General features: G+C 35.6%; 2 protein-coding genes across 4 annotated transcripts in view; one reads left to right on the top strand and one right to left on the bottom strand.

Moving 5' to 3' along the window:
* The window catches only part of PI4KA (phosphatidylinositol 4-kinase alpha), a 60,743-nt gene that overhangs the window by 28,289 nt on the left and 6,086 nt on the right, over positions 1 to 26,368 (bottom strand). Inside the window, exons 7-19 of one of the 2 annotated variants that reach the window (XM_035556832.2) lie at positions 26,126 to 26,192; positions 24,146 to 24,294; positions 23,512 to 23,577; positions 22,487 to 22,583; positions 21,995 to 22,186; positions 21,121 to 21,221; positions 20,286 to 20,415; positions 18,653 to 18,785; positions 17,926 to 18,021; positions 17,267 to 17,450; positions 16,452 to 16,555; positions 15,582 to 15,750; positions 12,777 to 12,827 (exon numbers count right to left, since the gene is read on the bottom strand). In XM_035556832.2, the coding sequence (XP_035412725.1) occupies positions 12,777 to 12,827; positions 15,582 to 15,750; positions 16,452 to 16,555; positions 17,267 to 17,450; positions 17,926 to 18,021; positions 18,653 to 18,785; positions 20,286 to 20,415; positions 21,121 to 21,221; positions 21,995 to 22,186; positions 22,487 to 22,583; positions 23,512 to 23,577; positions 24,146 to 24,294; positions 26,126 to 26,192 (1,539 nt within the window). The remainder of the gene's footprint in view (positions 1 to 12,776; positions 12,828 to 15,581; positions 15,751 to 16,451; positions 16,556 to 17,266; positions 17,451 to 17,925; positions 18,022 to 18,652; positions 18,786 to 20,285; positions 20,416 to 21,120; positions 21,222 to 21,994; positions 22,187 to 22,486; positions 22,584 to 23,511; positions 23,578 to 24,145; positions 24,295 to 26,125; positions 26,193 to 26,368) is intronic. The other variant, XM_035556834.2, reaches the window with a different exon arrangement.
* Positions 1,382 to 9,970, top strand: SERPIND1 (serpin family D member 1). Of its 2 annotated transcripts, none has more exons than XM_050714212.1 (5): positions 1,382 to 1,498; positions 3,485 to 4,356; positions 7,704 to 7,977; positions 8,917 to 9,061; positions 9,460 to 9,970. In XM_050714212.1, exons 2-5 carry the CDS (start codon positions 3,501 to 3,503, stop codon positions 9,649 to 9,651), a joined length of 1,467 nt encoding a protein of 488 aa, XP_050570169.1. In that variant the 5' UTR covers positions 1,382 to 1,498; positions 3,485 to 3,500; the 3' UTR covers positions 9,652 to 9,970. The 2 variants fall into 2 exon arrangements, with proteins under 2 accessions (XP_050570169.1, XP_035412728.1); XM_035556835.2 differs by having other exon boundaries at positions 1,433 to 1,498; positions 3,469 to 4,356.

Raw genomic sequence — 26,368 nt, 5'->3', positions numbered from 1 at the left:
TCAAGCCCAACCACCATGTAACACTACCAAGCCCACCAGTAAACTACATCTTTAAGTGCCACATTCACACACCTCCAGGGATGGCGACTCCACAACTTCCCTGGGCAGCACAGGAATCAATTCATGTACCTTCATCTACTCTGATTTAGAAACATAGTATTTTGTCACCTCTGGAAACTAATACTACATTGCTATTGTTATACTGGAGAAAAATATATTTTTTTAGAATAGCTTAAATATTAACATTCAAGATGCTTGAAGTAAATTTCCTTGGTTTCACACACATACCACCATACTGATACAGTAATTTCTGAAGAAAATAAGTAATATTATTATACATCAATTGCAGTGAAGAGATCACATGGTCCTTTAAACTGTGTGTTTAAAGTGCCATGCAGCTTTGCTTCAGTACAAAGGAACTCAAAACCAAACAAGTATTAGTCAAACATACTTCTGGTTGCTATTGTTTATTGGCTTTGTGGAAATACATTGAGGCTCCAGTTGGGGATCTTTCATTGTTTGCACCCACGCACATAATGACATCAGTCCTGGGGAATTTACTATCTAAACAAGCAAGTAAAAGAGCATTATTTTCAACACATCTATTAAAATTCTCTGATACTTTTTTCACAAACAGCTGCTACTGCTGGAGCACAGTTTATACTCTCAGACAACATGACACAATTTTAGATAAATTTTTAAAAACAAATCTAAGAGTCTGCTACCCTGAAATTGCTACAAGCACAGACTGTGTTTAAAAACTCAAAGGTTCATTAAACTGTCAGCTTTATCCAGTATGACCAGATATTATTACTGCAGACTTTATTTAAAAAAAAAAAAGTTAGATTCTAATATAGCTTGAAGATATTTTCTCTAATTGTACACTAATTTTCTTGTGGTATGAAAACCAACAGTACTTAATAAAATGTTATATAAAGCCAATTTGGGACGTATTTGTAAATCATGAAGCAATTTGTTTATTAAAAAATCCTTTACAATAGTAAAATTAACTTGAGAATAAGCCCTGTGGAGCTGTCAGCAAATGTCTGCACATATCCACACTGACGAAAGTAGCCTGACCATCACAACCCCAGCAGCCTCAAATACATTTGAAGTGACAAATAGCAATATATCCCCAACTCAGCACAAAACAGCAGCGATATGGTTCCTACTAGTCATAAACAGCCAAGTTTATGCGCGTGCTTGACTTTGAAATTTTACATACACACCAATTTTTGCTCAAAGATTTTCCTCAAAAGTGAACAAGTACCTGCAAAGCCATAAAAGTAGTTTAACAAACAACAGACCGAACGATCCAGCAGAGATCACTAGGCAAGGGAGGGATTTTGGCTGACGAAGTAAGTTTAGCAGTGTTTGGTTTAGAGAATGTTTACTTTGGGAGATAGACAAAAAAACTAGCGTCAAAGTTCAGATTTAAACCCTGCTATTCCCCTCACTTGAGCTATTCAACACATCCTTTCCGTACAGTGGCTTAAAGGTAAGCTTCATTTACATCTTCTGTTATTTTAGGTAGATCTGACACAAATATATATATATATTGCAGAGTGAGGGAATGCTTTGCCTGCGTTGTGGAGCTGAATGATAATTAAATTTTGGTGAAGACTAGAATATAATGTTGGGAACTACAGACAGCAAACTCTTACATGACAAAAGCAGAAAACATTTACCAGTGGTTACTGGACAAAGAATCTCAGCCCAAAGAGCCTGACTTCTGGGGGCGGGGAAAAAAATTAATGAATTTATGAAGAAACAAGTGCTATTGACTCGAGACCTTCAGTCACAACGTAAAACATTTTCAGACATACCTTCCAGTGATTCTTCACCATTGTAAAAAAATTCATTTTTGATATGGGATAATCATCTTGAATTGTTTTAAGATTTCAGGCTTATTAGCTTGAGGGGAGAGTTCAGAAAATTAAAGTTTTAGCTCAGTTACTTCAGTCCTCCTACAACATGTTTGAAAATATTTGACACAAGCAGTGATTTACAGATGTGTATCTATGTATTTTACTTCCACAGAATACCTCTTTGGACTATTTGCTAATTCACAAAACATTTTAATCAACATATTAGTAATCTTTTGTTTTTATCATATTGTTTTTTTTTTTCCTAGATTATAATACTTAAACAAACAAACCCTCAGAACAAGTACTATCAAAAGAGATAGACTTTATACAGTCACCAACTTTCTAAAGTGCGATCAAAAATCAAGATCCTAGTATTCACGCACCCATTTTACAGTCTCAGTTGACATAGTTATTAAACATTTTTATTTTAGTCTTTTGACTGGCACAGAAAGAAATTGCACTTTTTCATATCTGAGATCACTATAGTTATTGCAAGCCAGTATTATGGTGAAAAGTCTCTCAGACCCACCTCTTTTTAGTGTTTGGCAGATGAGTAAGGCTTATGAATTCTCTTCAAATTTTATGTATCTAAGACTAGATTTTGATCTTAAAATCACAAAGAAAAAAAGCAGTCCAATAATAGATGAAGAAGAGATCAAGTTTCCCTTTGGAAGAAGCAGGTTCTGCTTGAACATATTCTCAAATAAAATAAATGAAGTTAGAAATCTAGGATCAGAAAAATAGTAAGATTAGAGAAACAGTTATAAATAGGAACTTAAGAGACTTCACTTCATAAAGAAAACAGCACTGCATATTTTGCAGTGCTACACAAAAAGTAAACTGAACCTAAACAAAAAGCAGAATCAAGATAATCCAAACAAAAGAGACAGATGCATATATCACAGCTGCAGAAAGTGTATGTGACCATGGAGTAACACCTGAGTAAGATGATGAGCATGCCAGTATGTACATTTATGCCTAACACTTCACACAGCACAGCCCCACTAACAATATTTAGTACAAATAAATGCCTTTTCCCAGATTTGTTGCTACATCCCCAGATCTCCTTTATTCCATCCAATTTCAGCTTCACTCATCCAAAAATACTCCCATAAAACTCATTTTTTGCTGTAGCTATGCAACGTCTGTTTTGCAAATTCTTCAACACATCTCAGCCTTCTGGTATGCTCCTTCAGTGGACGCCTAGTCCCTCCTCCTGCCAAGCTCAAATCTTTCAGCTTATCTTCACCTTGTATTTTTAGCACACGTTAGTAACACAGTTAGTAAACATTTTAAGTGTTAGTGGTTTATATACAAAGAGTCCAATGTATTTTAGGCAATGAGTTTGTTACCACTGAAATATGTCAATAGCAACTACTTCTGTAGGAGAAGTTCAACCATTCATTTGGCAGGCTGGAGGCATTATGTAAGCAAAAATGATTACCAGTAAAACCGATTTATCCATCTAATTACACTCTGTCCCACTAAAAAACCTGCTGCTGAATAAAGTAACTACAGACTTTCTGCTCTAACAGAATTCATTGTAGACCTAAAATTAGTGAAGAGACAACGAAAATTCAATTACCCTATGCTATCTCAGCTCTGTTGTCTTTCAGGTTGTGACCTGCCAGAATGAAGTTCCTGTTTCATTTGCTTGCCTTTGCTGTCATCATAACCTCCACATTTTGTGGAATCAAGGACTTCAGTGAGCATTTTGAAAGCCTCAGTGATGCACATCCAAATGAAAACGTGAGCTATGATATGCCAAACTTACCACTGGAGTTCCACAGAGAAAACACCATCACTAATGACTTGATTCCTGAAGAGGAGGAGGAAGAGGACTATCTAGATCTTGACAAAATACTGGGTGAAGATGACTACAGTGACATTATTGACGCTGCTCCGTACATTGTTTCTGAAATTCAGCAAGGAAATATTCTTGAACTTTTCCAAGGCAAAACCAGAATCCAGCGCCTTAATATCCTTAATGCAAACTTTGGCTTCAACCTTTATCGGAGTATGGCAGACAAAGCCAACTCTTCGGATAATATTCTCATGGCTCCTGTTGGTATTTCCACTGCAATGGCTATGATTTCCCTGGGTCTGAAGGGTCAAACTCAGCAGGAAGTATTATCGGTTCTTGGCTTTGAAGACTTCATTAATGCAAGCACCAAATACGAGCTCATGACTGTTCATAATCTCTTCCGCAAACTCACTCATCGGCTCTTCAGGCGCAATTTTGGTTATACTCTGAGGTCTGTCAATGATCTTTATATTCAGAAGGACTTTTCTATTCTGAATGATTTCAGAAACAATATGAAAACATACTACTTTGCTGATGCCCAACCAGCTGATTTTTCAGATCCTAACTTCATAACTAAAACCAACGAACGCATCCTGAAGCTGACCAAAGGATTAATAAAGGAAGCTCTTGTGAATGTAAACCCTACAACACTGATGATGATTCTTAACTGTCTTTACTTTAAAGGTAAGTATCTGATATTTCAGTTTTTAGCTGTAGATTTTCTTACTTTGCACTTCACTGTATACTTTAATAGAAACTCCAGACTAAACTTCAATCTACTCTACAGTTCAAAATAGCCTATTGATTCCCTCATTAAGAAGAATCTCTACTATTAACCCAAAATTTGCATGTTTCTGTAGCACACTGATGTTCTAGTCATGCCCTGAAGTTCGCGGGTATTGTACAGGGACAACAAACACTTATTAAACCTAAAAGCTTATAGTCTAAAACTGAGACTAAAAAATAACATGAATGCATAACTGCCTCAGAAAGCATGGACTTCATAGGAGTCTCAGATGGTGAAGCAGTACTTTATGTGCAAGTTAATGGTCAGATTCAGTCCTGCTTCAGGTTAGTGGCTTCACTGAAATTGTAAAGGTTGATTTCAGTTACAATACACAACGTTTCTGAAGTATTCAGGATTCACAGCAATGACTATAGTATTTCAGTTTAAAGTATGTATTTTTATATGAAAAGGTGTGATCCTTGTCAACAAGTCAATCCAGCGGACTGAAGACAATAATCAAAACGTTATTCTTCTAAAACTAAAACCACATTCACTACTTGGAGTACTTCAGTAATTCCGCATGGACTGCCTGCAGCTTGCAGCTATAGGCTCCTACATGTTCCACTATAGGCTGAACAGTTAAACAGGCTTGAAATACTTTTACTCTAAATATATACCGTTACTAAAAATTCTTACTTTCAATCTCTTTACATTTTATTTTGTAGTCCGGAGTGAGGTTTTTAACATTGGTTATCTCCCTCAGGTTGAAAGTTTGGTATTTTTTTTTTTAAACAATTTTTTAAAAAGTATTAAATGAACACAAGGTGGGAAGTGCAAGTGAAAGAACTGAAGACAAAACCAAAATCTGCTACTGCCTGTATAAAATAAAATCAGATAAAGTAAAACATCACTAAGAAAACAGAGATTACCATAATCGGATAGCAATGTTTGGAAGTACAACATACTGCTTTCCATAACTTATAAAGGGAGGTTCCTTTTCCTATTTATGTCCCTGCTTCCAGGAAATAGATGCTTAAGGTCATTCTTGCAATCTGCATTGTCAGCATTTGATTTTGCAACAGTGTTCCTCCAAGTTTACAAAATGTTACCTTTTTCACTCACTTGCAGGGCGTTACTTCCTTGAGCAATGCTACTTGTCTCATTAAAAGTTCTGGAGCTGTCCTTAGCTCAAGATCCAATGATACCCTATTTTGAAGTGCCATCCAAAATCAACTTATTTGTATCCTTAAGTACATCTCCAATGATAATACCTTGTCATAATAAAGGCATGTCTTTACTGTCAATTAGACCATTACACAATGTGCAACAGATGAATTATTTTTTCCTGATTTGATCATATTTAAAATACCTCTTATTTTAAAATACATACTTTGAAATCATTAAATGCTTGCACTATCTCAACAAAAAACCAAAAAAAAAACACAAAAAACACCACCAAAAGTTAAACAGCTTTAGAATTGAAACTCTCAAGTCATCAAGACCAAAAAGACTTTTGGCTTTTTCTTTCCTTTATGAAGTCCTGTAACTCCAAATTACCTCAGTGTCTGCTGCTGAAGGCTATCATTTCTAACCCTCAAAACCAAAAAATACGTATTCTATATCAGTATCTCCCATTCTTACATCTCCTGGTAATTCCACTTCAATTCAAACAACTTTTCAAAAGCAGGTTCTGCTCCTGGTGTTCTTAGTGTCCCTACTGCTCCTTTAAGACATACTAATTTTTGTCCACATCTTTCCATTTATGACATTTACACTGTTTGTGTCACTACAGAGAACCTGTGTTTAGCCCTCAGAGCTAAGAAACCTGTGAGTATTCTCAGGTACAGAGATGCTCAACACAAGAAATATTGAGTAACACTATAGTTGGCAGACATCATTAAGTCTTAGGCTACTTTTACGCTAAATACAATCAAGAATTCGTTGGAAGGTATTTAGTCTTGGTTAGAAGTAAGTTTTAGCCTGCATAGATATCCACTCCACATCTACCTGAGATCTATTCTCCAGTTTGACAGGGTTTGAATGAGCTTCCTATTCAGTAGAAGCTGGTTATTTTAGCCATGATAGACCATGGCAGCTTTCGATAACTGAAAAATTTTAACAGGTTCTAAACTGCTTCTCTGACAAAGAAGCATTTGCTTCTTTTGCTTCTCTGCATTTTCTTCTATTGCTTCTCATAGACTAGACAAATTAAGAAAATATTAGAATGAAAGTTGGATTTACGTGGATTTTTGTTGTTTTTAATTTTGTTACTTCACAGTCAGTTTAGAAAAGTCAGATTAAAGGCCTCAGAATCATTTGCAACTTTTTAGAAGGTTAGATTAAAGTTAAATTTGTAGTCTCTCCACACAGTAGCAGCCACACTCCTCATGCATTTGCTTGCCAATGGTGACCTATGGTCTAGAGTTTAAATAGGAAATAGCGGTAGCCTTATTTCCACTATGAAATTCTAGCTTTGCCTATTAAGAAAGAGGGATGTTGTTCCAGAGATACTGTTCTGAAAAGATCAATAGCAATTTGCTTTGAAAAAGTGTTGTGTTTTCTCCCATTCAATTTTCACAGTCAATAAATATTTGGGATGCCCAAAGAATCTTCACGTATCTTTACTATCAGGGTTTGAATCATGCTTTCTCAGCTGCAAAACATGGTGAATCGCATTCTTTGGGAATAAACCTGCCAGACGACATACAAATGTGCTAAAATTAAATCAAATTCCAGCACAGAATTAGGCAGTCAACACCTAAACTCTTCAGGAGGTCTTAACATGGTACATTGATTAGCATAGATGAAGTTAAGTCTAAGTAATGCCCTCAATGTAATGCTGAAATTGGCTATTACCTAGCTCTGATGTACCAATACCATGCTTGAAGCAGTCCACTGCAGTACTGGTTTCAAGTATCAGATCTCTCAGAACATAGAGCTGTGTCTGTTGTTCTGCTAGGTGCGAGCCCTGTAAACTATTTTGCATGTTTATATTTTGTAATTACTAGATTTCTTGTAGGGAAAAGAAGCACACATGAAGCCGTTTAGGATCTCCAGTCTGTGTTTACCTCCTTTTGTAATTCAGAACATTCAAATAAGACAAATAAGTTAAAAAAAAAAAAAAGTCAGAAATTTTAAAGCTGCTTTAAAATTGTCTTCTTATTCAGGCTTAATTAAAATTGATCTCCTTCAGCAAATCCAAATTCACATGAAAGGAAGTTTAATATATGTTGTTATTCTGCAAATATTTTTCTAAATAAGGTCCTGGGGCTTTTTGTTTATGTCTTCTGCACTGTATTAACAGGAACATGGGAGAATAAGTTTCCAGTGGAAATGACAACCAAAAGAAGTTTCCGACTGAATGATAAGCAAACAATAAAGGTTCCTATGATGCAGACTAAAGGGAACTTCCTGGCTGCTGCAGACCCTGACCTAGATTGTGGTGTGATCCAGCTCCCGTTTGTGGGTAATATCAGTATGCTGATTGTACTTCCACACAAGCTGTCTGGCATGAAAACCCTAGAAAAGCAGATAACCCCTCAAGTGGTGGAAAAATGGCAGAAAAGCATGACAAACAGGTATCTGCTGAAAATTACACCTTGTTTAAAGTCTTAATATACTTTCTTGATCATATTGGCAATGGCAAATAGACAGAATAGAAGATAACACGTGATATTTTGATTAAAAACACTGAGCTTCTAGAAAAAAAGATGGACTTACTGAATTTACAAAAAAAAAAATCAAGCCTCAAAAAAGACTGTTGAGAAATCAAGGGCAGTGGTAGTAAAAAATTCTAACAGAGCTCCAACATTCTTGCTGCTAACTATTTAATCTTATAGATTTATCAGTAAGAACTTTGTTTTCTTTAAAGTTTACAAAGAAAATAAAAAAATAGAGTTTAATAATAACAGATTATTCACGGAGGATAATCTGGATGATATGGAAAGCAGCCTACATTCACTTCAGCAGTATCCATTTCAACAAGTCACATTAAATCACACATTCAGTAGTCAACTATGCAGACTACAATTTTCTCTCCTGTAAAAAATTATCTTGCCCAAGGCAGGCTATATGACAGACTAGACGGTAGTCTCTCCTCTGTCTTGAGAAAAAGGTAAGAGCTGTTCTGATGTGTTATGCAATTGGTCAGCCTATTTCTGTTGTACAGAAGTGACGAATCCCCACCTGAGTACTCCAGAAAATTTGTCAGTTCAATATTTATTAGAAGCATACCCAATCATGTACTGAAATGCTCAGAGCCCTATATACTATGCACGCAACCAAAGTAAAGCATCATAAATTAAATGCTACATTGACAAATAAGCAGTTTGGGGACAGGAATTAATCTTAAAGAACACAGCTTAAGATTAGCTATTCCCAAGTTTTGAAAGTAAAAGTACAGTACAATTTCCTGTATATTTATGCCCTGCTTGCTGAAAAGTTTTAAAAAAGTAAAGCAAAGGAGTTATGCAGATACGCATCTCCTTAACAATTTTTTTCATTTTTGTTTTTATTAGAACAAGAGAAGTGGTTCTGCCTAAATTTAAGCTGGAGAAGAGCTACAACTTGATTGGTTTTCTGAGATCCATGGGAATAGAAGAACTGTTCAATGAAAAAGGCGACTACTCTGGTATATCAGATGAGAAAGTCACCATTGACAGGGTATTTATTCCTTTTCTGTTTTCATTTCCTTTCTGATTAAGCTTTATCACCTGAAAACAAAGCAATGCTGTAAAAGTAATTCAGTTTAATAAGCTAACATACTATTTTATAATCTTTCCTGAAGGATAGTGGACGGATGTGGGTTTCTCTGCATGTCTTTATTGTCTGTTTATAAAAAGAGGAATATGTTTGATTAGATGTCAAATTACTAGAAATGGTGTGGTTGGTCAGTCAGTCTACCTAGAACCTAAAAGCAAAGGATTACTGCCACTCTGGGCTGCCAGCAGAGGTGTCACAAGGGAGGCACATGCTGGACATGGGTTGGCGGGCAGGGGGAAGGCTGTGAGGACATCCTTTGAGAATACTGAATCGATCTTGCTTTATTTTATTTTTTGCAGTTCAATCACCAAGGCACAATAACTGTGAATGAGGAAGGCACAGAGGCTGGAGCAATAACCAATGTCGGTTTCATGCCTCTTTCTACTCAGATTCGCTTTATTGTTGACCGTCCCTTTTTGTTTCTCATCTACGAGCATCGTACCAGTTGTCTCCTGTTCATGGGTAGAGTTGTCAACCCTGCCAAGTCTTAAAAGCAGAGAAGACCTCCAACATGCTTTCATACACAGGCTGTATAATTATGCATTAATATAGCAGTATCATAAAAGGCAATTTTCTTTGTCATATTAGTTAATACAAAAGCCATTGGTATACAAAAAAAAATATATATATATATAAAGTGCCTAGAAATAGTTTCACATGAATGGACTCATAATAGTAGATGATTTGTCTGCAGTGGTTAGTGCCATATATAAATGCAAGTGTGTTAAAAAATTACCACAAAGTAACTTATACTTTGTGTTCTACTTCACTGTATAAAATGTAATCAATAAAATATTTAGACTAACTGGATTTTTGAAGTTCACCTCTAAATTTGTGCTAGGGCACCTATTTATAATAAATAGGAATAGATAAATCCTAAATACCCAACTGACATTAGAAACCTGTCTCTTCTGGGTATTTTATATAATCTAACACTATTTAGAGTAGGTGCCTGCATCCTTGCTTTTGCTTGCGTCATTTAACATTCAGCAGACTGCCACAGAACATAAATTTTATGGACCAATGTACCAAATAAGAGGAGATAAAAATGTATTGGAAGAATGAAATAATAATGGATCCTCTACTTTTCCCCAGCCTAACTTCAATGATTTTGATACAGTTCTCCAACATTCATCAGTAGAACCAATTTCAGGCTTAGGCCAACCAGGTAATACCTTAGAATACCTTACATATTGAAAGCAGCCAGGGAAACCTAGCCCTCTCTACAAAAAGTAATTTACAGCAATTTCAATGTTTGTTAAGAATTCAAATGCACTCTCCGCACACCATCCAATGGACAAATCCTTGCAAGGCCTGCGCTAAGACTAAACTTTCTGACTCATTCTGGTAGCAATATGCATGCTGTATACAAGCTTGTTTCATGTCTGAAAAAGCAAAAAATTATCTGCATTCTGTAGTGTATTATTACCAATGTGGTGCAAGGAACAGAGTTAGACTTGACATGTGAGTTATTAAAGTCCATGAACATACTCACCTCTTATATCTTCCATTGCATCATAACTTCTAAAAGATGTACCTCACAAACCAGTGATTTTTTTATTTGCAGTGTCAAATACTGCATCACTCTAAATATATTTGTATTATAAATGTCTCGTGTTAGCAAAAATACGAAAAGCTATCAACCAATAGTTTAAGGAGTAAGAATTCTCTTTAAAAGGTATTTTTCAATATTAAATTCAACTTACTGATTTTACTTCTACTTGTAATTTTGCATGTACTACAATTATTTGTCCCATACACAAAGCCATTTTAACATGACAGCCAAAGAAAGATTGGTATTAAATGATGAAGAGTTGACATCAAATAAAAAGTTCAAATGTTTCTCTATTCCTAGCTTATACTGTTCTTACTCATAACTCCATATGGCAGACATAATTTTCAGTATTGAAGTTTCACAATGGAAATCATTATCATTCACGTACACGTTTTGTTTTATCTAAATTAAAAAAGAACAGGGTATTCAAAAGATGAAATTTTCATGTTGCAAATTTAATTAGTATATCAAAGATTAAATGAGATGGATTTTTTTTTTGAGGCCCAAATAACCAGAATTATTCAAGGTAAAGAGGTCAAGCAGAAAAGCAAATCAGCTACTGCTCGAAACTCATGATCTTCATATATTGTGCAAGAAAGTCAAATATTTGCTTCAACAACCATAATGTAACCATTAACTCTTGCTTCAGATTCTGGCATTATCTGACTATTTAAAGGTCACATCGGTTAAGAAAAATAGTTATCACCAGCTATTCAGAACAGATGCATCATCAATAAAAATTGAAACAGAAAAGTATTTCCATAACTTTTACGTTAATGTCTCTAACATTTTTTAATTTTTTTTTTTAAATACACAAGGAATGATCTTGCACTCTAATCAGTGATATTACCACTAGCTTCACTGCACCTCAAAAATACTACCCACTAGAATCTCTCTCTACACAGGACCGGCTAGTTTATTCAAAAATTGGGCAGCTACTGAATAATAGTAGTATGAGACACTTATAAATACACTCCTGGATCCTTATGATTGTTGGTGAATTTGTGAAGAGCTTATGTTGGAAACAGATGGAAGAGATGGGAGAAGGAAAGGAACAGTTCTGCAGTCTTCGGTGCTAATTTAAGGCCCTTCTCTTTGAAAAGCTTCAGTAAAGAGGTTTGTGAGGGCAGAGTATGAAATTAATGACTTTTTTATTCTTGTTAATGGATGTGCAATAGGAGCAAGTTACAAACAGGCATGCTTACTGCAAGTACGTAATACATTGTCCCCTTCTGTCCCACTAGCTGTGCAGAAAAAAAAGCCACAGAAGAATATAGCTTCAGAAGGGGACAAAGTGATCTGATGTTTTTTGTCCTCCAGTAAGTTTGCCTATGGATCTTCTAGACATGATTGTTCTGTAGAAACTGTCAGAGTTAGACGACTAGTCCTACTGACTTGGGAACCCAAGCTTGGACATAATCAAGTTTTCAGCTGGGGAATCTATAAAGGTCACACATCATTTTTGACTGGATTAGTAGTTACATTTTATTAAAAAAATAAAAAATGTTTAGACCCCAGAAGAAGTCATCACCCAAGACCAAAAGCAGATAAAGATCAGAACAAATGACCATGGAATGGCCAGTGTCCTTGCACATTTCCTTAAAAGCCATTAGGATGATAGCCAGTTCAAGTTTCAGGAGATACACAATACTTTTCCCTCTTCTTTTTCTTCCTTTCTCAACCATTTTTTAAGAAGCAGAATTCTCTGTGCTGCCAAACTAAGTTTTATTTTTAACTCTTTTTCTATTAACTTTTGTTTTTCGTTGTTCTTAGGCCACTTTTTCTTCAGGTATGTGCCATTTATTATGCACTGCACACCAAAGATTATTCAAACAAATATGCCTTGTGGTATTATTTAGTTCATTAATCTCCTGAATTCACGACAAGCAACAATTTAACTGTGAATCATGAAAGATTAACAGTACTACTATACTACTATATCTTGGATGCTTACTTCTACACGAGTTGTTAATCAAACCACTTGACTCTACAATAGCACTCGTATTCGATACACGTGAGAAAAATTATTCTGTTTGTAACTACCAGCCATTGGATACTCACCACAGCAATGACAGGAATAAGCACACCAAGATTCCCTGCACTACTGGAGGCCTGGAAAAGAAAAGGGAAGTTATCATCAATACGTCTACAAAAGCATTTCTAAAACACTTGGTAGGTAACATTTCAAGCATCAAAAATTCCTACTGTCTCTGCAAATGGATGCCATTACTTCCATCCCTGGGCTACTCCATAGACATTTATGTTAACTGCTAGCAATAGAAAAAAAAAAAATCCTTTCCCTCACAAAAGCCACTTCCACATGGCTGAAAGATCTGGTTTAAAACAACTATCTGGAATGCCACTGAAGCATTTTAATTGCTGGCAAGCCAACTTAATTCCACATAAAAGTGGTAGAGGACATGGGCAAACTGACAACCAACAAAGAAAAAAATGCTTTTGTTTTGGAGCACAGCATGTACAATGTCTTACCAACTTCAGTTCTTCTTGAAAATGAAGTAACCTAATCTTCAGAATTTCTTTCATAACTTTTTACTCTACATCGAATAAAGAGTGTTCTAGTAAAAATTGCTGTCAGTATCTTCAAAATAAAGAAACACTGCCTCCTAGCTCAAAATTCAGGCTAAATCAGTCACATTTTTCCATTTACAGACAGCCTTAAGTCAGAACAGCAATTTGTCTCCCATAGCAATTTAAAACAATAACAGTACGACAACATCCCTGTAAAGGGGAAGGGTGGAACCTAATTTAAAAGTATCATTTTAGTGCAATATTTACAATCCGTTTCACCATTTCAGCTCGCTTATCCGTGGTAAAAGAATCTATGAGAGCTGTGCAGAGATGTTTTCCAATATAAACTTCATGGAAAGCAAATTCTGTACATATCTTAGTTCCTTTGTAAAAGCAGAGTTGGCATCCCTGATTAAATGCAGTCTACCTTTAAAGCAAACATTCATTTCTGAGGGATTCACCAAGAGTTCACCCATTCCATAAAGGGATAAAGAAAGAACTTAATACTATTACAGTGTAGCATGCACAGAAGGGAGGGTGGAAGAGGTCAAAAAGCAAAAAAAAAAAGTTTCAAATTTGTTATTGGTGAAATTTTATTAGCATATATTATACTTAAGTGGAGTATGTATATAATATTAACGCCACATTAATTAATAATTTCCAACTTAAGTCAGTACTATCTTTTAACACTTGAAATATATTGAGTCTATAAATAGCCATATAAATGTAAGGAAGAATTATTTGAACAGAAAAACATTTGGCCCACTGTGCTTGTTTTTGAGGCCCAAGTAAAAGCATCAATAAACTGAAGTGGAATTCATATCCTCCCTGACCTTCAAAGGGAAAAAAGGGGAATTACAATGCAGGTCAACGCAACTCACAGGTGAGAATTGTGTATTTTGAATTCCCACAGATGTGAATGACCATAAGTAAGTTCCATTAAAACGAAGAGAATGCACATTTAGTGGCATAAGTCAGGAGCAGGTCTCAAGTAAACCAATTAATTTGCACTTTGTCTGTGGGATATTCTCAAAAATAACAGCAGTGAATGCAAATAAATACAGAGTACTACAGTAATAGACTGCACAGACAAGTGGCATTTACTTTCAAGTGTTTTATTGAAAAAACTCCATTTAAGGTCTTAGAAACTAATCACAAAGCTCAAATACTTTCTTGCTAGATAACAGTCAGAAGAAGAAAGGCAATCAAGACCTGCACAGCTTTCTAAAGCATTGATTCTACATGATGATGTGTATTTTTCCCTTCCCTGCAAACCCATGAATCACTAGAGTTCTAGATGTATAGACAGCCCATTCCTCATCTTGCAAAGAGCTACAGATGAGAGTGCTGATACAAACAGGTAGGAGAAAAAACAAGAAGCAAACACACAGATCTTAGATTCCTTTTACTGCTAGGACAATGTGTCTATTTCAAAAGGAAATGTTACCTGTCTGCCTTAACCAAAAGAAAATGTTGTAGCAGGGAACTGCTCTCAAAACACATCTCAAAAAAAAAAAAGGGAAAAAAGCACTATCAAACACCATGAGATTTTTAAAGTTACGATAAGGAATAGCGTAGAATGCCAAGAAGTTACTGTATTTGAATGCAAGGGAGGAAAGATCTCGTTTTTGATGAGTAGGAAGCAACCACATTTTGCTTTTCAACTGATAGGGTAGAACTCAACTGCAGAAGTCAAGGTTAGCAGCACATTTATGAGCATATTTTAGAGCAAAGAAGAGAGGAAGGTACTGTGGGAAAGGCTGAGATTGTTATATGCTTCTTAAATAGAAGAAGCATATCAAGAATTCCAGATATTGTATTGAAATAGGAATAAAAACTAGTATGAAGTGAGGTGAAAGGCTTCAATAACAAAAAAGCAGAACTCTAAATGAATAAAGTAACTGCATAAAAACTGCTCTTGTAAAAATTCAACTAGCATTTAAATATATTTGTCTTCCAGACCTTCTCATTGACTTTTACAGGCCAGTATATGTTAAATTTTACAAATGACAATTAAAAAAAAAAACACATTCAGAAAGAACTCTGTATCTTATAGCAAAGCTACTTAAATCTACTCTTCTGCAAAGTATTCCTATCATACAAATTCATCAAAGAGACGAGTCTTGCCTTTCTTAGGCAAGCTTTTTGAATAAGCTTGCTCCCTAAATAAAGCACCCTTAGAAGTCAGGGGAGATTTCTATTAAGTATATGGGTTTTTTTGAAATGTGTGCAAACATTTGGTTTTGATTCAAAAAAGGATACAGACTATGCTTAGTAATACCATGTATATAAACAAAGCTGCATGCAATTAAAACCAAAAAACAGTTAATATCTTACTTTCAGAGCTGGTCCTTTTTCACTTGCTCTCTCACTAGCTCTCTTTCCTTCTAGCCCAAGCTGAACAAACAGTTCCAGCAAGTTCATCAGCAGTTCATCCACAAGGTGTTCTCCTTGAATGTTAGCAGCAATGTTAGCTAGGGCGTTAATGACAGCTAAGGAACAGTGCCTGAAAAAGAAAAAAAAAATGATGAACAAGCAATTCCTCAACAGAAGCTTTTCTACCTTCAGTCCTTTCTTAGTAATGCTGAACAGCAATGCTTTTAGCAGGGCTGCTGACATCAGTTTTTGTGGGGCTATTTTGCGCTCAGAGCTTTTTTTTTTTTTTTTTCTACGAATACCGGTAAATCATTTTTACTGATAATTGAATTTTTATTCCAATCAATATTTAAGTAAAAAATTATTTGTCAACTTTGCCTGTGAATGATGTTTTTATTTATGATGTTATCATTGTCAAGAGGAAATTACTTTCCTTTATCAGATATGGCTACAGACAAAAGAACAGCAAATGGCTGTGTTTCTGGAATGGAAAACGTCTTAGAGCAGAAGAATCAGAACTAGTATCAGTTGTTATTAAAGCTGGGATCACACTGGGTCAGAGTATGCGAAAACAGTGACAGGAATAGTCCTAATAGTTACTCAAATACTACTTTAAAACATACCCAGCTTAGCCCAACTACCAATGAATTCAGTGATTATCTTTACGCTTCAGTCCCTGTTACAATTATACTTCACTTACTAAGAAAAGAACAGCATTATTTACAACATGATTTGAAAACCTGCACTGGAAAAGACTGAAAAATCCACGATGTAGAATAAAGAATATTCAGTATAATAGCTGTGTCCCTTAAGTGTATGGATAAACCTTACCTGTATCCATGATCCTTATAATCCTTTGTGGCAGAGTAAACAACTGAGCTTGCTTTAACACTGATTTGCTGAAATAGATTCCACACCTCCTGGTAAATATATTGCTGTGAAAAAAAACAAACACACACTAAGTAGAGTTTATTGAATACGATTTCACTGAAAAATGACCCTGTAAAATAAATTGTTACAAAGCTCTTTAGCTATCTACTGGTACCCTGAGCTATAGTTTCAGCTTCCAAAAACCACACAGTGGAAGTGCTTTCATTAGTGCTTTTAGCTGCTTGGATTTTACAAAGTTTATTCATTTCTTTAACTCCCATCCTTTTTTTCCATCCATTTTTTTTCTCCAGGTTTCTGAGTTCTGGCAATTCTTCATTGCTTGTCTCAGAAAAACAAGTTACATTTGGAAAAGGCAGAGTCAGTGTTCGCATCATTCAAGGCAACTTCTACTTTTAAATATATGGACCTACAAGACTTCTAAGCTGATTACTGATACAAAAAAAGGATAATGCGCATCTTTTGGCATACAGGCCAGGTTTAGGAATTAAACTTTTGAAAACATGGGGTTGGTTTTCTGAACTTTTATTATTTTCTGTGGGGACTAAATCTTTATGGGGACAGCATTTTACACATTATTAATTAGCTTTTATTTTCTGATGTCACTGAGACAAGGATTGTATGAGTGTGAACAAGTAAGATATGTAAATACTTCAAAAACGTCTACAAATGCAGTTTTTAAAATATAGGCTTTCCTTTTAACTAAAGGGAAAAAAAAAGTCATGAACTGAAAATCTCTTGGATAGTTCTTTCCTTACATTCCCAGTGATGACCAAGCAGCCCAGCTGGTCAATGATGAGTACATCAAGATTAGAAGGTGGCTGGCAGAACTTCTGCTGTAAGATCTGTAGGATGGGTTCCATCATTTTAGGGGTGTCCCTCAGTGCCACTGCAATGTGCCCTAGAGCACGAATTGTGTGGTCAGGAATCAGATGAGCTTCCCTGTTAAAAGCAAACAAAAAAACCAAAGTGATACATTTAACTGTTCAGCAGTTAACAAGACCTCAAAGTATGGTACATTTCACATACGAAACAATTCATGAACTAAATTTAAGCATCACTAAACTTTACTGTTGCCCCTATACACACATATCTACTCTGAACATTAGCGTTAGAGATGTACATGCATAGGTAAAAAGAAAAAAGCAAAACTAAATAGAAACCAGAACCCACGAGTGCACTGCCCAAGAAACTCACACTAATCTGTGTGCAAACTACTCTGTAAACAACAGTGGAAAGAAGTAAATGTGATCTGCAAAATATTAAGACACAACAGTCTGGCCAGCTACTGTAGGACTTCCCCTCACTAATCTCAGTGATATTTAATTCTGAAATAATGCTGTCAGTCATTAAGTTTTAGAATAAGCTTCATGTTCACTGAGTGAAGGAAAATGAGTCTTCACAATTAACAACTTACTTATCACTCTCCTGTGAGATGTACAGACGGTTAGACAAACTGGCAAGAAAGGCCTCAACAATCACTGAATCTATCGTCAAACCAGCTTTCAAGCACCTGGAATAACAATGAACAGAAAACATGCTAGAACAGCCAAAGGAAAAATACAACACAACAGAGTCACAGGAATTAAACATTTCACATTGTACAACTGTAAACGCACACCAAGTATAAGGAAAAAGAATTTACACTGAAGTTTAAGAACCAATTGCCTAGAACACCACAGATGTATTAAAAAAACCCTGAAGTTTATACTGCTGCTTCTTCCAGCAATAGTAAGGATGGGAATATGCAGTAAGTCAAGTTCAGAATCCATTCCTTTAGAAGCCTTAACTCCTTGCCTCTAGTCACCAACTATTTGTCTTCCCTAAAGCTCTGTGCAGCTGTCTAAAAGGGAAGAATAATAATTACAAAACAAAAAAAAACAAACCCTGGCGGGTACCAAAACGTGACTAGCATGAATTACCCACGTGGGAAGCAAAACAATTAAACTAAATGAGAATTTTAAGACTAGGACATAACACCAAGGGATTGTCTGAAGGAAAATGAGATCACAAAACGAAAAGAGCACAAAGCCTTTATAACACAGAGCAGCACCTTCTAAATGGTCACAATACTCTTCTGCTAGGGAAATAGAACACGTATTCCTAAATGGTGCAAGCCTCCTCTGTTACCACACACCTCTTACCTGCAGATATTGTCTATGGCAATGTCACGGAGCTGTTCATACATGGATGGTTGACTTTTCTTGCCAGGCATTACATTTAGAGTAGACTCTGAATGCTCATTGGTTACACTAATCTTGATGTCATTACCACCTACTAAGAATACAGAGTACAGAAATCAGCACCTTTCAAAAAATGTTCCCCCCCTCCAAGCTGAGAGTACACAGGCAGAGCTGTATCTGGCAAATGCAAAAGAGGATACTTTACAGGTCAGAGAATTGAGTTGAACTTTGAAATTGCTTATATTGTCAGTACTTTTGTGAGATATCACTTAACACAATATAAATTAATAATAATTAAATACAATCATTCCTAAATTTGGTCACCTCAAGTTTCCATTCTTATCTATTCTGCCTTAGCATTACGATACTGCTTTTGCATTAGCAATTAATTTACATGGAACATTTTCTTTTGGGAAATCATAACTCACTAATACAATTCAAAAACAACAACAAAAGAATCACTGGGTGCCACCAAAACAGTCAGAGGGCTGAAGAACTCTGTTTTAAAATTTGAGCTATAATGTAATAGAGATTGAATAGTTTAAAATTACAAAGCCTCCTAAACACATTGAATCTGCATATCCTATCTACTCATTTTCTTTCATTTATACTGCATAGAAAATTCTACTCTGTGTTGGTCATTATAAACAAAATTTTCTTGCAGAATTTTAATGCCACCCTTCTGTCTTTGCTGTCCTGAGCAAGAAGATTCTACAAGGCTGTCAAGTCAGGAAAACCAACATTTTCCATGGCAAACTGCTGTCACAAAATAAAAATGGAACAGTATACTGATAGCCACTTTTTCCAAGATTAACTTTGGACAGAAAACAAGCCTTAAAGGCTTGCATTTTTAAAGATTAGGAAGTTGATTCACAACACTTGCTCACCCCATTGTGCATGTAAGCACACCCTTCTGCACACAGATGCTGACCCACTAAGAGTGGCCAAAAGGTACCAAAGTGCAGCCACACATTTGTCCACCCACTTAGGATTTGCCTTATAAAGCAAACAAACAAAAAATAGCACACTTTTTCATCCACCCTATCCTGGTAACATGCTAATACAAATCTAATATTCAACCTGCAAACTGAAAGTAACCATTCTCTGCTTATCAACACATGCTGCACAGTCTACACAATGGGACACTATTTCAACTGCCTGCTGGAAAAAGCACCTGCTTTTCTGGAACTAGAAAAACATAGGTTAGTTCTACTTAAAGCTAAATAAGCTGACATTGCCAGTAAATTTGTCATAAAACACACACAATACAACCTTCAATAACACAGCATCACACTGCAATTGCTGGTGATCTCACTCAGGAGAAAAGTGCTTGAGATAAGACTATCTCAGTTTCAGCATACAAGCACAGCAATATTGCTCCTAGAATAAAACGTAGTTCTACATACACTGCTAGCACACAGATATACTTCTACCTTGATTTGCATTCCTCCTCTCCACTCTAAAAATCAAATTCATCTCCATTTTCCCCCTACTGATCCATCATCACAGAACATCTAAAAGCATCAAAAAGCCACAACAGTTGCAAAATGACCGCTAGCATATCCTTTGGAACATGACACCACCCCCCAGTTACCTGTGTGATACTGGCTATGATACTTGTAAAGCTTCACAAGCACTGGGGAAGGTATCACAAGGAAGTCTCTCAAAGATGGATTGACAGAATGAACCACAACAGGGAACCTCTCACATAAACGACCTAGACCCTAAAAGCAAAACAGGAAAAAAATCATTTAGGTAACATATATCATTTGAAATAAAAACTGTGCTGCTATATTCAACTGTAAGCTTGCAACTTCATCTGAACACCAAAAACAAAGATAGTTCTGAGGGATTCAATATTTAGTGTATGACTGAAAACATTTAAAGCCTCTAATTCTTTCAGGTTATCCTAGAATATAGCATGCCACTCAAGCCTTGCTGTTTTCTTCACAATTAATTTCACAGAAGGTATATGAAATTAACTGCACAGTCTAAAAATAAAGTTACTGGACAAGTTCCAATGCGTACAGAATCCTGATAATTTAGTATCCTAATTTCGCAAAGTACCACATCTGTAAGACTGTGTCCAACAAGAAGACAAAAATTAGAATAACCAAGTTTTAGTCTTCAATGTCAGTGATCTGCCAGTCCCAGTTTAGCTGTTTATGTAATAGGCTATAACACTAAATATTTCAGAAATGAAATACGAGTTAAAAACACTCATCAATATTATTCCGCAAGAACAAGCTGAGCTAAGTAAATTTTGAAAGCATTACTCTTATGCAGATCTACTTTCAAGACCAAATCCCTAAAATCCAAATGAAGAACACATTAATGGAAAGTAATGCAAACAGGAGATATAAAATGCTCTTCTAGCAACCTGCAACTCCCTCCCCAATATAGTCATGCCAAATACAGTAAAAACAGACCTGCAAACAGCAAATTAGCAGCGGCAAATGAGCAATGATGACTTTGCTGGAAGTTTTTGACTGCAGCTTCTCTGATAACTTGATGCACAGGTTTTCTGCACCTTAATACCAAAAACCCAACAGAAAAAAAAAATAAGTTTGTCAGATTTGTTATTAGGCCACACACAGCTCAATGTTATTGGAATGCCTAAAACATGAAGAAAATTTATCATCTTCACTCCCTTTGTACTACAATTCCCCAAAGAGATTTAGTACTTTTTCTAAAAAAAAAAAAGTTGTGTTAGAGTTAACACAAAATCGTAGCATCTGCACTAACCAGCCCTGTCAAACACTATGATGGAAAGAATGACAGTACTTAAAGTTGATTTTGAGGGTACTTCACACCTGACAGAAATGAATTTTCGCAAGGGTCAAAGGAAAAAAAAATGCTACATGTACTCAGAGGATGTGTAAGAATAACACAAGAAAGAAAGAAATTTGAGAAAAAGTGAGAGTTTACCAATACTGATAGCAATGAAGAAAAAACATTCCCTTTAATGAATCACTAAGAAACTTTTAAGACACAAAAAGCAATAATTGAAAACATAAAACAAACTAGAAAATAAAAAGCAAAATGCAGCAATTGTACTGTCCCTTCTAAATGAGCCAATAGGAAGTTTCTGATTTCATTTCTGTAAAGAGATGTCTAACTACCTGGCCAACTAATTCATTAACTTCTTGATGGAAGTTTAAGGTGTGCATTCTAATAACTAAAAGTATTCAACTGAAGTTTTTATTTATATTTCTCTGAGCTTTCAAAGAGCTTATAAGTATTCCTGCAAGTTAAAAATAAAATATAAACCAGACATTCCAGAGACAGAAAAGCATTTTTCACCTTGCTCATCTTTCACAGCCCACACCATGAGATCCACGCAGGCAGCATTAGCCTGACAACGCAGTTTTAGAGGACTCAGCTCATTGTGCAGTCGGTCAACATCATGAAGGATTTTCTGAAGTTCTGATTGACTGGTGTTGAATTGTTCAAGCACAAAATCATGGATTTCCTTCACAAATGAAGTGGGAAGATCTAAAGAAATAAAAGGAAATAGCATTATAGTAGGAGAAAGGGAGACAGTGCATCAGAATGAAAGCACGTGTGAAATTAATTGCCAATGTCATGAATGATTTCATGAAGTTTATGCCCTACCTAAAAAGATAAAATATGTAGCAAAGTCCACCAGTAATCAGACAATTAAAATGCCATCTGTTAATCATTTCAGTGGTGTCATAAGAATTTTTTTCTCTATTTCCCTAGCACCTTTACATGGAAACATTTCAAAATACATCAGAAATTACATGGCAAAAAATAAATAAATAAATACTATACCTTTCATATAGTATAATGTGTCTCTCAGCATTTTAAACTGCGCAAGATAAAGAGGATCACTGAATGTTTTATAATAGAGATCTGTGTTAGCACCTGTCTGCAAAAGAAAAGAAAGAACCATCCAGATTAAAAATGCAATATTTTCCATAACATGAATAAATAAATCTTCTCATTTGAGTCACAATTTTTGCCCCACAATGTAAACAGAAAGACAAGTACAAGCACTTTAACAACTTTACAACCTCCATTAAATAAGATTCAGTCAGTCTTTTGATTTGAAAAGCTCATATGTGTTCTCAGTATTCTAATAATAATAAATAAAAATCAAATTGATCATTTTACTGAGACAGCAAAGGAGTAACTGAAGCTGTCTCCACTTCGGCCTGCATTTCAAATATGGCAGAACTTGAAAGATGGCTGGAGAGAACAGCGCTTGCATTCCCACACAACTGAACATACTCCTTTTATGACAGCTTTACACCTCCAATGAAATGGGGCTAACTCCATAATATGTGGTACAGGAACATGTATGCCACCTCTAAAACTGAAGGTCCAAGAATTGTAATGCTATGACATTTCTTGAAATGATACCTACAAGAGCAGCAGTGATTTCCAAGCCAGAAGAAAAGAGAAAAAACAAAAACACACACCACATTTTAACTACATGAAAAAAGACAATAGTGTTACTGAAATAAGCAACAATTCTACAGTCTGAGCCTACAGTAAACCAGTTTGGGCAACCACTGCTGTAATTTAGTAGGGTAACAGAGCTCAGATAGCTGAATAAAGAAAATAATTATTTCCTTTTTTATTAGTGAAAAATATTCTCTCCCCTCATTTTAACACAGCCCAGGGCTAGATTAAAAAAAACTGAAAGAGCAGATCAAACAGAAAACAAATATCCTTTTACAAAGACAAGGCATACCTTAGATAGTAAAAAAAAAAAAAAAAAAAAAAAAAAAACCTAATTTACAAGTATTAAGACAAAGCATTCAAGTCAAGAGAAAGGTATTTTAAGAACGTACCTCTGCAACTTCAGCTACAACTGCATCTAAAGTCTTTAGCAGAGAATCCCCAACAATCTGTTTTACCTACAGAGGAAAAAAGAAAAAAAGGATGATTTATATTCATGACTCTAGATAGGAAGATGATACAATTTTGCACATGGAAAGACAACACCCATCACTACTGCAAAGTGTAAGATGAAATTAATGCTACAAGAATTTTTAGTTGCAACAAGATTTAATATATTTCAGCCTCTGTGCAACATTCCAAAATAGCTGGTGCATGAAGCAGCCAGGGCCAGTAGCCTCTACCACTCAGCATGAATTCACAGCAACAACACTCTTCTGGAAGAGGGTCTTAGTCTCACAGCAAAAAACAATCTACTTCAGCAACTGTCAGTACACAAGTACCACATGGTCTGAGACACACCAAAAGAAAGAATCTGACAAGCTTATTTGATATTCCAACTTCACATTTCAACTTTGCATTTCAGGAATACTATTGAAACATGATGTTAAATGCCATAAAAATAACATTACACAAAGCTTGAAAGATAAACACAATCTTTTTATGTGCGCTTCTAAAAGCTTAAATAAACTGCATCTTCCTCTAGTATGGAAATTGCTGCAACCTTCATAGCAATCTATCACATACCATGTTCAAAAGCTGGCGAAGCATTTCCAGTGGGATGTTAAACTCCTTATTGTTAATGCCATTAAAGAGAGGAGAAACTGAAAAGCTGGAGCTGATCGTAGTGAAGTAATAATCAGGATCCAGTGCACTCCCATCAGGAAGATATGAACCTGATCAAAAAATAAAGAAGTATGAGAAAAAATTTTGGGGAGAGAAAGGATACATAGATTTTGTTTAATGGTAGTGTTTAATCACCACTGAAAAGTTATTTCCAACATGGGTGCAGTCTTTAACTGACAAGTTATCAAGAGGCTCAATTCAGCTCATCTACTGGTAAATCAAGACAAAACTACAATGAAAAACACATTTGTTCATCAAAAAGCAACAATCCTTTGTGAGGAATTGATTTTAGCTTGTGTTCATGTCACAGACACTGCTGACAACAACTCTTACCATACTACTGATGTCCCTTTACCCGAAATTATTTCTGTAATGCCATTTTAGAATTGAGCATAGAGATACAAAAAACAGACTGAGTCAAAACTATCTTGTGAGATTTTTCCTTATATGAGAGCGAATGAGCATGGGGCATAGCTTTAATTTTAGAAGAAGAGCCAATTCATTACTGCAATTCGAAGACAAATACAAAATTATTTTTTCAGATTCAAATATTCTATTAAACAAATAGCTTACAAATCATACTGCTTTGGGTACTGCTTGCAGTTTAGAAGTTACATCTTTGCCTTTTTAAAGTACTTAGCTGCCTGTGCTAAAGTAGTGTTCTTGCAATTAATAGACTTTCAAGTAGCACTGTTTACTAACAACAATAAAAAAATTCAGTCTTTTTTTTTCCCTAAGCCCTTAGCCAGAAAAAAAACAAGACCATTAGTCTTATTTTCTAAATATGATGATTATCACAAACTATACTACGAGAAAAAATATAAGGCTTGCCTCCAGGCTTTAATTATGCTTTGCATTTTGCTATTGTCTCTTTAATCTGACGGGGGTTTTTTTGTTTGTTTTTTGTTTGTTTGTTTTTTTAACACTCAAAACTTTGAGAACCTAAAGCTGAAGAAGTGTATAGGTTGGTTCAACAGAGTAGACAGAGTATAGCTTATTTTTCTTACTTGGCCACTTATGATGAATTACCCTGCATCCCAGTGATACAAGGAAGGAAGACAGATGCCTCTTCAAACAGTAACATGAAGAAAACAGAAAATGTAGTGTGGGAGAAATCATCTTAAACCAGGGTTTCAGAGACAGAAAGAACAGAGAAACCAAGAATGTCCAAACCAATAAAGACTTCAAAGGTCCAGACAAAACCAAAGACACCACAACACCTCAACTTTGTTTCTCACATGCGGAATTAGTTTGCCACTGAACTTGTGCAAATACGGTTTATTTTCAAGCGCTGCTTCTACATGTCACAGCACAAAAACTCAAAGCTAGAGCTGTACCAAAACCCAGTGGTTAAGAGGCAACTTCAGTGTCTCCTTTATTATTTTTCACTTCAGCAAATTACTAGGTCCTTAAACAGTGACTCGTACCAAATTTACTTCAAATGGAGCTGTTGTTTTAGAATCCTAGAATTTTGAGACCTTTGTGGTACATTCTAGACACTAGTCCACCAATTTACTTCTTTAGTGAAGTACGGTATTAACGCTCGTTTCTGAAAGTTACTCAGCCTAATCTTCCCAAATATTTTTGGCTTAGTTGAATTAAGCTCTTCAGTACTAGGCACTGCCTAGCATCGGGAAATCATGTCTCTCAGAAGCCTGCCAGAAACAACTGACCCTGGAGATCAGTAGTATTAATAATGACTACTTCCTGCTGTCTTCACACTTCACAGTTTTTCAGAAACCTGGCAGGCATGTGCCTGAGAATTACTGTAAGAATCCCAGAATGTAGAGAAAGAGGTCAAAAGGATTTTGGTTCTCAATTTTCTGTAAAGAGAAATAAAAATAAAAGAATCACACATTATTCATTTGCAAAATAATTTACCTTCAAAGTAATGAATTGCAGATCCTCCAGGAGAGCTGGGTGGGGGAATTCCACGTTCAGGACTAACCTGAAACATCACACACTTTTTAAAACCATCCTTTTAAAAACTATTGAGAAATACTCATCAGTGTGTTCACACCTTATAGTGAAACACAGCTTCAGGTGAAACTACCAGAACAATGTATTGACAGGCCCAACAGCTCAATTACAACCAAAAAATGGGAAGTTAAAAAAGGCTAGTTC

This window comes from Cygnus atratus, chromosome 17 (assembly GCF_013377495.2).
Source record: "Cygnus atratus isolate AKBS03 ecotype Queensland, Australia chromosome 17, CAtr_DNAZoo_HiC_assembly, whole genome shotgun sequence".
In the NCBI taxonomy this organism is placed as follows: domain Eukaryota; kingdom Metazoa; phylum Chordata; class Aves; order Anseriformes; family Anatidae; genus Cygnus; species Cygnus atratus.
The sequence above is the reverse complement of the archived record's forward strand: the minus strand, read 5'-3'. Positions and strand labels throughout refer to the sequence as shown.

What these genes read in the sequence shown, in the direction of transcription:
- SERPIND1 (XM_050714212.1), top strand. Translation starts at nt 3,501, where the DNA reads ATGAAGTTCCTGTTTCATTTGCTTGCCTTTGCTGTCATCATAACCTCC. An exon ending in TAACTGTCTTTACTTTAAAG is followed by an intron (nt 4,357 to 7,703) that starts GTAAGTATCTGA and finishes CTGTATTAACAG; the next exon opens with GAACATGGGAGAATAAGTTT. An exon ending in AGAAAGTCACCATTGACAGG is followed by an intron (nt 9,062 to 9,459) that starts GTATTTATTCCT and finishes TATTTTTTGCAG; the next exon opens with TTCAATCACCAAGGCACAAT.